Below are 12732 nucleotides of genomic sequence, written 5' to 3' on the forward strand. Positions count from 1 at the left end.
CCTTTAAAGGAATGAATACAGGTAAAATGTCATTAAATTATGCTCACTTAGGCCACAGTCTCTAAATTTATCCGTTACGAACCATAACACCAATGAAAAAATGTTGCATCTTACGTTAAAAAAACCCGAAAAAAGTATAGTCGATAATACTCGAGACAAAACTTTAAAACATAGAGTTATCCACTCATTTCATTTGGGTTCATCTCTTTGGGTGGGTCCCTTATGAAGCCAATAAGACTTAAAAGAGAGAAGAAAAAAGTAGCTATCGACTCAGATCACACCATGTTTAAATCATGTCTCATCTCTCTCTTATAATGACCTCTAAGAGTACCAAACCAAAGCAATCACTAATATATGTAATAATCTTTCAGTTGAATGCTGAATTTAGTAAAGAGAGTACAACTTTGAACAAGAAAAACATAAATATAAATCATATCTAACATCATCTTGATAGTTAGTTGAATCCTTATGAAAAATGTTTTGTTCCTCTCTCGAACCGATGTGGGATCTTACACTCCACACCGTTGGGAGCCCAGCGTCCTCGTTGACACATTGTCTAGTGTCATCGTTGGCACTCGTTCCCCTCTTCAATCGATGTGGAATCTCACGATCCACCCCCCTTTCGGGGCCCAACGTCCTCGCTGGCACTTGTTCCTCTCTCCAATCGATGTGGGATCTCACAATCCACCCCTTTGGGAGCCCAGCGTCCTCGCTGGCACACCACCCGATGTCTGACTCTGATACCATTCCCAAGCCCACTGCTAACAAATATTGTCCTCTTTGGGCTTTCCCTTTCGAGCTTCTCCTCAAGGTTCTTAAAACGCATATGCTAGAAAGAGGTTTTTACACCCTTATAAAGAATGTTTCGTTCCCCTCTCCAACCGATGTAGGATCTTACGGTCCTTTCTCCCTAAAACAATGAGTATTCTCTTTATGAAAAAAGAGTTTCAAAAGCATCTTAGCATCTTCAAACATAAACCCTTCAAAATTTCTATTTTAATGGCACAACCACCAGACAAAAAGACAATGGGGGCGTGACTTCGCCTATTATTTGTTCTCTACCATCCAACACGGTTGACAGCAATATCCCCACAAAACAAAGCTCAGTATTATCAGAATTCAAAGATAGTGTTTGTTTTAGAGGTTAATATCTATTCTATTACATCAATTACAGCAAGTCAATCATCAACATCGCATCAAACATACTAAAGTTGATGCTTCTGCATATATTAAACTGTCATGCGTAGATGAAACCATGAAGAAAGCTTGATATGTATGTATAAAGTAGATATTAGCTGATGGTTGGAGGGGGCTTACCGTTTAGCTCGTCGATCATTCAGACGATCTTGGATTTCGGGTTACATCATATTTGGCCTCTCCCCAAGAAGTCTCCAATGTACCAATAGCAAACCAGGTGGTGTCATTTTGTATGTTAACTCGTATCAACTGATCCCAAGTTAAGGCAGTAGCCATTGAATTAAACTCAGAAACACGAAAAAAGTCACAAAGATGGTGAATGCACAAGGTGATGGTTTTCGATCGACTGGCTCAATAATACAGCCCTTCTTCTTCCCATTCTTCTACTAGAAAGTCTACCATTTCCTGTCAGTTATATCATGGTTACATATTCAAAGCAGAGGACTTGAATATGTAGTCAACTAAAGAAAACACCACATTACAGACAAAAAGCTGACTTACAGATAAAGGTATGAGCCGATGGTAAGGTCTTTTGCTTTCCAGCATGAGTTCTTTGGTCATATACCAACTGCAAACAAAAACCAAGTAATGCATGTTGGGGCAAAAATTTTAGAAAATTCAATTTGGATGGCATGAACGAATACGTAACTGCATCGAAATTAGACTCACCTTAATCCTGTAAGGTGTTTTCTTTTAGTTCGTTTAGCAGATTCGTGATTTCCGACCCATCGAAGCCTGGTCTGTGTCCAAAGAATCAAACCTGCAATTGGGAATTTACAACTGAAACCAGTCTAGAGCAACTACAGAACTGGAGATACTAACGCTAGATGAAGAAAGCAAGTGCAAGGAACATCTCCTTTGCTTTCCAACAAGCAGTGAATATTGAGATATGAGCTTACCATGATTTACAAAGTCAGAATGATTGCTTAAATAGTCAGTGGCACCTCCATGATTAGGGTTGTAGCTTGTTGTGCTGATAAACGAGTTCTGTCGAGATTGAAGCGTTAGCATCTCATCGAGATCGCATGTGCTTGTACTCCAAAAATCATCTGACATACTCAGCATCCTAGAATTCAGATTATTCCCAGAGATGGTAGGTGCAAGTTTAGTGCCCCTACCAAGACAAACACTTCCTCTGTTAGAAGCATGTTGAGAACTGTGGATATAACTCCAGAACAGACATGTAGTAGTCTAAGTAATGATAAATGTACATGCATGAATATCATGATACTGACATTTCAGAGAGATGAATTCAATAATATGGTTAAGCTTCGGGACCTCGATGAAGTTTGAAATAAACGAAGTATGCAGATCGTTGTCCAATATAATATATGAACCCTCGTTGTCATGGACCCAGTCAATGACAATGAAACATGAAAAATTATAACACAGAGGTGAACTAATTTAGTGAATTTAGTTCATAAATCAAGAACATCTGCACACAACATGCTCACCATTTGCTATTGTTTTGACCATCTGTAAACTCGCACTCCAAAATCCAGTACAACTCAGTACTAAAGAGTTGGGAGCCAGAATAGACTTCAATGATGAGATGAATTACTAATCCTCTCAATCTAAGAGCTTTGAGCTCCCACCCTTCACTTAGAGATAGATTTAGTGTAACGGCCTAACCCCACTCCTAGCCGATATTGTCTTCTTTGGACTTTCCTTTCCGGCTTCCTCTCAAGGTTTTTAAAATGCGTCTGCTAGGGAGAGGTTTCCACACCCCTATAAAAAATGTTTCCTTCTCCTCCCCAACTGATATCGGATTTCATAATCCATCCCCCTTCAGGGCTCAGCGTCCTCGCTGGCACACCGCCCGGTGTCTTAATACCAATTGTCATGGCCCATGCTCACCGCTAGCAGATATTGTCCTCTTTGGGCTTTCCCTTTTAGGCTTCCCCTCAAAGTTATTAAAACGCGTCTACTAGGGAGAGGTTTCCACACCTTTATAACGAATACTTCATTCTCTTCTCCAGTCGACGTAGGATCTCACAATCCACCTCCTTTAGGGCATGTCACATTTAAAGTCCATCTTCAATGGGTCAAGTTATACTTTTGCTTGGATTACGATGGATTCTGCTTCCTACAATCCCAAATTTTCACTTATTTATGTCCATTCTAACATTATGCCATCAATGTTCCCTCAGAAAAAGAATTTGCTAGTAAGTGCACAGATTAACCTAATTGAAAATACGTTTAGCACAATGTGTTGAGGTTCAATTCATGGAAGAAAAATGAAGCTACCATCTTCCCCACCTTCTTTCAGAGCTAAACACTTACTAAGAACCAACTGGTATTTCTTTTACTTCCAAGATCCCTTAATTTCAGATTCAAAAGAAATCTCCAAAATAATGATATCAATAATGATAGCTCAAGCTCCTACCGATTCACAAGAAGCTGAAAGTATTTGCAGGACGAACTCATCAGGTAAAACAGCTATTCAAAATAAAACTACTCAAATAACAATGGCAATCGTAAGAACAATACATCATGGATCCNCTGTCAGTTATATCATGGTTACATATTCAAAGCAGAGGACTTGAATATGTAGTCAACTAAAGAAAACACCACATTACAGACAAAAAGCTGACTTACAGATAAAGGTATGAGCCGATGGTAAGGTCTTTTGCTTTCCAGCATGAGTTCTTTGGTCATATACCAACTGCAAACAAAAACCAAGTAATGCATGTTGGGGCAAAAATTTTAGAAAATTCAATTTGGATGGCATGAACGAATACGTAACTGCATCGAAATTAGACTCACCTTAATCCTGTAAGGTGTTTTCTTTTAGTTCGTTTAGCAGATTCGTGATTTCCGACCCATCGAAGCCTGGTCTGTGTCCAAAGAATCAAACCTGCAATTGGGAATTTACAACTGAAACCAGTCTAGAGCAACTACAGAACTGGAGATACTAACGCTAGATGAAGAAAGCAAGTGCAAGGAACATCTCCTTTGCTTTCCAACAAGCAGTGAATATTGAGATATGAGCTTACCATGATTTACAAAGTCAGAATGATTGCTTAAATAGTCAGTGGCACCTCCATGATTAGGGTTGTAGCTTGTTGTGCTGATAAACGAGTTCTGTCGAGATTGAAGCGTTAGCATCTCATCGAGATCGCATGTGCTTGTACTCCAAAAATCATCTGACATACTCAGCATCCTAGAATTCAGATTATTCCCAGAGATGGTAGGTGCAAGTTTAGTGCCCCTACCAAGACAAACACTTCCTCTGTTAGAAGCATGTTGAGAACTGTGGATATAACTCCAGAACAGACATGTAGTAGTCTAAGTAATGATAAATGTACATGCATGAATATCATGATACTGACATTTCAGAGAGATGAATTCAATAATATGGTTAAGCTTCGGGACCTCGATGAAGTTTGAAATAAACGAAGTATGCAGATCGTTGTCCAATATAATATATGAACCCTCGTTGTCATGGACCCAGTCAATGACAATGAAACATGAAAAATTATAACACAGAGGTGAACTAATTTAGTGAATTTAGTTCATAAATCAAGAACATCTGCACACAACATGCTCACCATTTGCTATTGTTTTGACCATCTGTAAACTCGCACTCCAAAATCCAGTACAACTCAGTACTAAAGAGTTGGGAGCCAGAATAGACTTCAATGATGAGATGAATTACTAATCCTCTCAATCTAAGAGCTTTGAGCTCCCACCCTTCACTTAGAGATAGATTTAGTGTAACGGCCTAACCCCACTCCTAGCCGATATTGTCTTCTTTGGACTTTCCTTTCCGGCTTCCTCTCAAGGTTTTTAAAATGCGTCTGCTAGGGAGAGGTTTCCACACCCCTATAAAAAATGTTTCCTTCTCCTCCCCAACTGATATCGGATTTCATAATCCATCCCCCTTCAGGGCTCAGCGTCCTCGCTGGCACACCGCCCGGTGTCTTAATACCAATTGTCATGGCCCATGCTCACCGCTAGCAGATATTGTCCTCTTTGGGCTTTCCCTTTTAGGCTTCCCCTCAAAGTTATTAAAACGCGTCTACTAGGGAGAGGTTTCCACACCTTTATAACGAATACTTCATTCTCTTCTCCAGTCGACGTAGGATCTCACAATCCACCTCCTTTAGGGCATGTCACATTTAAAGTCCATCTTCAATGGGTCAAGTTATACTTTTGCTTGGATTACGATGGATTCTGCTTCCTACAATCCCAAATTTTCACTTATTTATGTCCATTCTAACATTATGCCATCAATGTTCCCTCAGAAAAAGAATTTGCTAGTAAGTGCACAGATTAACCTAATTGAAAATACGTTTAGCACAATGTGTTGAGGTTCAATTCATGGAAGAAAAATGAAGCTACCATCTTCCCCACCTTCTTTCAGAGCTAAACACTTACTAAGAACCAACTGGTATTTCTTTTACTTCCAAGATCCCTTAATTTCAGATTCAAAAGAAATCTCCAAAATAATGATATCNTACTAATTTGTCTCACTATAACTCTCGCATGTCACCGGATGTCTGCCTCTGATTAGCATTTCTCTACCGGTCCTTTCAACATGCTTCTACCCTTAGGTCTTTGCTGACACGATGCTCGGTTCTGTCTTTGATACCATTTGTAACAACTTAAAATCACCACTAGCAAATATTGTCTTCCTTGAGTTTTCCCTTTCGAGCTTCCTTTTAATATTTTTAAAACACGAGAGAAGTTTCTACACCCTTATATTAAGTAATGTTTCATTTCCCTCTCCAACCGATGTGAGATCTCACGTGTAGAAATTCAAATTTCTAATTCCAAACGAAAGCATCACTAGCTTACGCTCTAACTAGAGTAGCATGGGGCACGTGGAATCCCGTGTGAATCAGTAAGGACCATCTTGCAAGGCTAAATACTCCTGGGTGACCGATAGTGAAGTATTACCGTGAGGGAAGGGTGAAAAGAACATGAAACTGTAAGCTTCCAAGCAGTGGGAGGAGACCAGGACTCTGACCACGTGCTTGTTGAAGAATGAGCCGGCGACTCATACTGCTTGGTTAAGGGAACCCATTGAAGCCGTAGCGAAAGAGAGTCTTCATGGGGCAATTGCCACTACTTATGGACCCGAACCTGGGTGATCTATCCATGACCGGAACGAGATAATGTACATCCATTAACATCTTTTACAAAAAGAAAAAGAAAAAGAAATAAATAATTAAATAAAAGTTATTTAATATATAATTAAAGAGAATATGCCATCCTGTGAACCAAACGATCCCTTAAGATTCCATTGTACAGCGCCACCCTATTCGCCGGCATTCCGCTGCCTCCTCCACCGTGGCTCGTCAAAGACGGCGGCGGAGCTCTACCCACCGGCGGCGAATGACCCAAAATTAAGCCGTTTTTTCTCTGCAACTCTTCAGTACTGCAAACGGCTGAATCATCAGCAAAGTGAACTCTTTTTCTTCCCTTCTTCTTCTTCTTNTTGTTTTGACCATCTGTAAACTCGCACTCCAAAATCCAGTACAACTCAGTACTAAAGAGTTGGGAGCCAGAATAGACTTCAATGATGAGATGAATTACTAATCCTCTCAATCTAAGAGCTTTGAGCTCCCACCCTTCACTTAGAGATAGATTTAGTGTAACGGCCTAACCCCACTCCTAGCCGATATTGTCTTCTTTGGACTTTCCTTTCCGGCTTCCTCTCAAGGTTTTTAAAATGCGTCTGCTAGGGAGAGGTTTCCACACCCCTATAAAAAATGTTTCCTTCTCCTCCCCAACTGATATCGGATTTCATAATCCATCCCCCTTCAGGGCTCAGCGTCCTCGCTGGCACACCGCCCGGTGTCTTAATACCAATTGTCATGGCCCATGCTCACCGCTAGCAGATATTGTCCTCTTTGGGCTTTCCCTTTTAGGCTTCCCCTCAAAGTTATTAAAACGCGTCTACTAGGGAGAGGTTTCCACACCTTTATAACGAATACTTCATTCTCTTCTCCAGTCGACGTAGGATCTCACAATCCACCTCCTTTAGGGCATGTCACATTTAAAGTCCATCTTCAATGGGTCAAGTTATACTTTTGCTTGGATTACGATGGATTCTGCTTCCTACAATCCCAAATTTTCACTTATTTATGTCCATTCTAACATTATGCCATCAATGTTCCCTCAGAAAAAGAATTTGCTAGTAAGTGCACAGATTAACCTAATTGAAAATACGTTTAGCACAATGTGTTGAGGTTCAATTCATGGAAGAAAAATGAAGCTACCATCTTCCCCACCTTCTTTCAGAGCTAAACACTTACTAAGAACCAACTGGTATTTCTTTTACTTCCAAGATCCCTTAATTTCAGATTCAAAAGAAATCTCCAAAATAATGATATCAATAATGATAGCTCAAGCTCCTACCGATTCACAAGAAGCTGAAAGTATTTGCAGGACGAACTCATCAGGTAAAACAGCTATTCAAAATAAAACTACTCAAATAACAATGGCAATCGTAAGAACAATACATCATGGATCCATAAGAAAAAACTCCCCCAAATGAACAAGTGTAATCCATACAATCCAGAACAGTATTCAAGTCTCTAAACGTTTCAATTAGGTCGAATCAAAATGGTTCGAAATTTTCAAGCTAAATCTCTTCGAAAATCAAACAATTACAAAAACCCTAACACGCTTCGAGAACAGAAATGAGGTGATCAACACAGAGCAAAAGAACTTACCTCAAACAAGAGAGAAATCGATCGATCCAAACAGAAAACCAGCTCTCTCGCGTCACCATATTCGGCGAAAAATCAGATTACAAACATCAAAACACAGAAACATGCCGAAATCGAAATCGAAATCAAAATCGAAAGGGGAAAATCGAAATCGAAAACCCTAATACTGGATAGAATAGGATAAACAAGGTCGAATTAGATGGGAAATCAGTGTGATTGTAACTTCCGCTGAAACTTTACCAGATCCAGTTCGTATTTCGTAATCAGTAATTTTGTACCGTTAATAGCAGTTAACACTAACAACTGAAACCCTGTTCATGTTCTTATTCCTCTTCATTTCAATACAAACTAGACCACGATTAATTATATAACCTATGAATCTCTATTTTTATCACATTTTTTTCCATTAAAATGGGATCATAGAAAGTAGATAATATCTATTAGTGGTGGGCTTGAACTATTACAAACAGTATCTAAATCAGATATGGGCATATGTGCCAGCGAGGACGTTGGGCCCCTAAGAGAGATGGGTTGCGAGGTTGGGCTTATAAGGGCGTGGAGATTTCACTCTAGTAGACGCGTTTTAAAACTGCGAGGTTGACGATGATACGTAATGAACCAAATAGACTGTGAAGCCCGTAAATGAGAACAATCCGAAAAAATTGATAGTTATTATCTATACCAACAAGGTACACATTCATAAAACATGAGTGATGACAAAACATGCTAAAAGGACTGATGTAATGAGTCATATGACAAGAGATACAGAGAAATTCCGAGACCATCATATGTCGAATTTGGATTTCGAATCTTATGTACATTACATAGACACAAACATCAACGGTCGTAAACTAAACTCGATAATGACTCATTATCATATGTTTAATATTAAGCCAACATTCTTTCTTTTTTTCAATTAGACGTATTTTTTTAATATATATTTTTCTTAATTAAAAATATAAAAAAATATATTTTTTTTTCACAAAAAACGAGAGATTCGAACGTCCAATCAGATTTTTTTATTTAATTAAAAAATGTCGCAATCATTATTTAAATTATATTAACCAATTAAATGCAATAAATGTTATTTAAGAAAATTAAATGCAATAAAAAGCTATCTAATTGGCTTCATCACAAAGTCTCTCGAATTATTATTATTATTATTTGACATAAAAAATGCTTTTTTTTTTCAATAATTGAGTTTTATGGTGAAGTTGTTAAATAAGAGAGGGATACTCTAAATCATAGGCTTTATAAATGAAGCAAAATTAAAGTCTTAAAAGAAAATNAATATATATAGACTCTATATAAACTAAATAAGGCTAAAAATAAAATTAAAAAAAAAAACATAAATATTCCATTTTCGATAAATATATATATATTTAAAATTTTAAAATTAAATTCATAGAAATATCTATTTATTTATTTTCAAATATTTATTTAAGATTTGTAATTAAATTTTAATATATTTTTTAAAAAATTATCATCTGACCCGTTAAAAATATTATTTTTAAGAGTTATTAGACAACCGTCCATCAAAAAATAATTATGAAACTAAATAATATATATATATATATCGTAAACAAAAATGTATATTTTAAAATTAACTGTAAAGTAAAGTTGGTCCAATATTATCTGATCTAAATAAATTCATAATTAGGTTGATTAATCGAGTAAAAATAACAAAAAATATTTATTTATTTATTTAATATTACCCTAAAATGGGGAGTTGTTTAAATGACATATTATATATTTATTAAAAAAAAAAGAAAAAAAATTGTGGGAATAAGTACTATTTTTAGCATTAATTACAATAATAATGATTATTTATTAATATATATTTTTAATTATTTAAAAAATATAATGATTATGGTAACATTATAAACATGGGTTAATTAAGTAGCATTGGCTCCGATTATATTGGTTTGTTATATTATTTTATAGAGTTTGGATACAATTATATTAGTCTAGTACTATACTATTAAGTGTTGAATTAAATTGTCAACTAACGTTTTATGGTATATGGTTATAGTTATATTAGTTTATTGTATTAATTATAAAGCTCGTATTAATGGATAAAATTTAATTTTTTTTAAATTTAATGGATTCATATCCGGATTTCGAACTTGAATTCAGCTCTGTATGGCTTGATAACATGTTTTGTCCCTACTCAGGAGATCACCCGAAGAGGATGGGGCTCTAGATATTCAAATAAAATGCTTTGGTTTCGCTCTTTTTTACCATACTCGAGATCGAGTAACTAATTAAGCTAGAGTTCAAATAATTTTGTCTCTAAGAATATTTTAGTTCAACGATATGTGAGAGTAAAGATTTGAGTCTCGAAAATTTTGATCGAAATTGTATGATTTTAACTTATTAAGCCATGATTAGGTTAACTTTCTGTATAATTGTTACCGGGACCATAAGTCACAAAATTCATCTACAAATTAGGAAACAAGTTGAAAATTAAAATTATTATAAACTAAGAAATCTACCCTATGATAGTGAAGAGGTTAGGGTTCTAATAATTGCCCATGTGAAAGAATAGTAAAAGCCCGGTAGGATAATAATATAAGTATGGCTCGGACGTGGTTTACGTTGCACTTGTGACATTTGAGCTCAAACCCACCATTAGTAGATATTATCCACTTTGACCCGTTTCTTCTTTCCCTCTTAGTCTAAGCTGCTCACCCTAGCAAACATTGTTCATTTTGACCCGTTACGTATTGTCGTGTCCAAGTCCACCTTTAGCAGCCATTAGTCTCATGATTTTAAAACACGTCTATTAGAGAGAAGTTTCCATAAGAAATGTTTCGTTCCCCTCTTCAACCGATGTGGGGTCTCAGACTTCTCAGTTACTCGTTTAAAAAATTAACAAAGGTGGTCGATCAATTTTTTTTTTTTGTTGTTCGGGTCCAATTATGAGCGAACGAACCTCGTTCTAATATATATATATTTAAAATTTTAAAATGAAATTCAAAGAAATATCTATTTATTTATTTTCAAATATTTATTTAAGATTTGTAATTAAATTTTAATATATTTTTTGAAAAATTATCCATTATTAGACAACCGTCCATCAAAAAATAATTATGAAACTAAATAATATATATATATATATATATATATAATATAATATAATATAATATAATTATATCGTAAACAAAAATGTATATTTTAAAATTAATTGGTCCAATATTATCTGATCTAAATAAATTCATAATTAGGTTGGTTAATCGAGTAAAAATAATAAAAATATTTATTTATTTAATTAATATTACCTTAAAATGGGGAGTTGTTTAAATGACATATTATATATTTATTAAAAAAAATAGTGGGAATAAGTACTATTTTTAGTATTAATTACAATAATAATGATTATTTATTAATATATATATTTTTAATTATTTAAAAAATATAATGATTATGGTAACATTATAAACATGGGTTAATTAAGTAGCATTGGCTCCGATTATATTGGTTTGTTATATTATTTTATAGAGTTTGGATACAATTATATTAGTCTAGTACTATACTATTAAGTGTTGAATTAAATTGTCAACTAACGTTTTATGGTATATGGTTATAGTTATATTAGTTTATTGTATTAATTATACCGCTCATATTAGTCGATAAAATTTAATTTTTTTAAATTAAACTGGTAAATACTGTTATTAATGGATTCATATCCGGATTTCGAACCTGAATTTAGCTATGTATGGCTTGATAACATGTTTTGTCCCTACTCAGGAGATCACCCGAACAGGATGGGGCTCTAGATATCCAAATAAAATGCTTTGGTTTCGCTCTTTTTTACCATACTCGAGATCGAGTAACTAATTAAACTAGAGTTCAAATAATTTTGTCTCTAAGAATATTTTAGTTCAACGATATGTGAGAGTAAAGATTTGAGTCTCGAAAATTTTGATCGGAATTGTATGATTTTAACTTATTAAGCCATGATTAGGTTAACTTTCTGTATAATTGTTACCCGGACTATAAGTCACAAAATTTATCTACAAATTAGGAAACAAGTTGAAAATTAAAATTATTACAAACTAAGAAATCTACCCTATGAGGTTAGGGTTCTAATAATTGCCCATGTGAAAGAATAGTAAAAGCCCGGTAGGATAATAATATAAGTATGGCTCGGACGTGGTTTACGTTGCACTTGTGACATTTGAGCTCAAACCCACCATTAGTAGATATTATCCACTTTGACCCGTTTCTTCTTTCCCTCTTAGTCTAAGCTGCTCACCCTAGCAAACATTATTCGCTTTAACCCGTTACGTATTGTCGTGTCAAGGTCCACCTTTAGCAGCCATCAATTTCACGATTTTAAAACGCATTTATTAGAGAGAAGTTTTCATACCCTTGTAAGGAATGTTTCGTTCCCCTCTTCAATCGATGTGGGGTCCCAGACTTCTCAGTTACTCGTTTAAAAAAATTAACAAAGGTGGTCGATCAATTTTTTTTTGTTGTTGTTCGGGTCCAATTATGAGCGAACGAACCTCGTTCTATNGAATTGTATGATTTTAACTTATTAAGCCATGATTAGGTTAACTTTCTGTATAATTGTTACCCGGACTATAAGTCACAAAATTTATCTACAAATTAGGAAACAAGTTGAAAATTAAAATTATTACAAACTAAGAAATCTACCCTATGAGGTTAGGGTTCTAATAATTGCCCATGTGAAAGAATAGTAAAAGCCCGGTAGGATAATAATATAAGTATGGCTCGGACGTGGTTTACGTTGCACTTGTGACATTTGAGCTCAAACCCACCATTAGTAGATATTATCCACTTTGACCCGTTTCTTCTTTCCCTCTTAGTCTAAGCTGCTCACCCTAGC

The 12732-nt window shown here is 35.5% G+C and overlaps 1 protein-coding gene across 1 annotated transcript; it reads right to left on the bottom strand.

Moving 5' to 3' along the window:
* Window positions 1-1020: 1020 nt before the first annotated feature.
* Window positions 1021-8194, bottom strand: LOC111804926. The gene is made up of 5 exons (XM_023689758.1): window positions 7881-8194; window positions 4194-4408; window positions 3964-4054; window positions 3796-3862; window positions 1021-1602 (listed from the first exon to the last, which is right to left on the bottom strand). The coding sequence occupies exons 1-5, from the start codon at window positions 7937-7939 to the stop codon at window positions 1549-1551; spliced, it is 486 nt and encodes a 161-aa protein (XP_023545526.1). The 5' UTR covers window positions 7940-8194; the 3' UTR covers window positions 1021-1548.
* Window positions 8195-12732: the final 4538 nt, after the last annotated feature.

This window comes from Cucurbita pepo, chromosome LG11 (genome assembly GCF_002806865.2).
Source record: "Cucurbita pepo subsp. pepo cultivar mu-cu-16 chromosome LG11, ASM280686v2, whole genome shotgun sequence".
Taxonomy (NCBI): Eukaryota; Viridiplantae; Streptophyta; class Magnoliopsida; order Cucurbitales; family Cucurbitaceae; genus Cucurbita; species Cucurbita pepo.

Bases quoted from the DNA above. Each gene is read 5' to 3' on its own strand.
- LOC111804926 (XM_023689758.1), bottom strand. From the start codon at position 7,939: ATGGTGACGCGAGAGAGCTGGTTTTCTGTTTGGATCGATCGATTTCTC. The intron at 4,409-7,880 runs GTAAGTTCTTTT...TTGTCTTGGTAG, and splicing joins CGATTTCTCTCTTGTTTGAG to GGGCACTAAACTTGCACCTA. The intron at 1,603-3,795 runs GTAAGTCAGCTT...TATAACTGACAG, and splicing joins ATCGGCTCATACCTTTATCT to GAAATGGTAGACTTTCTAGT.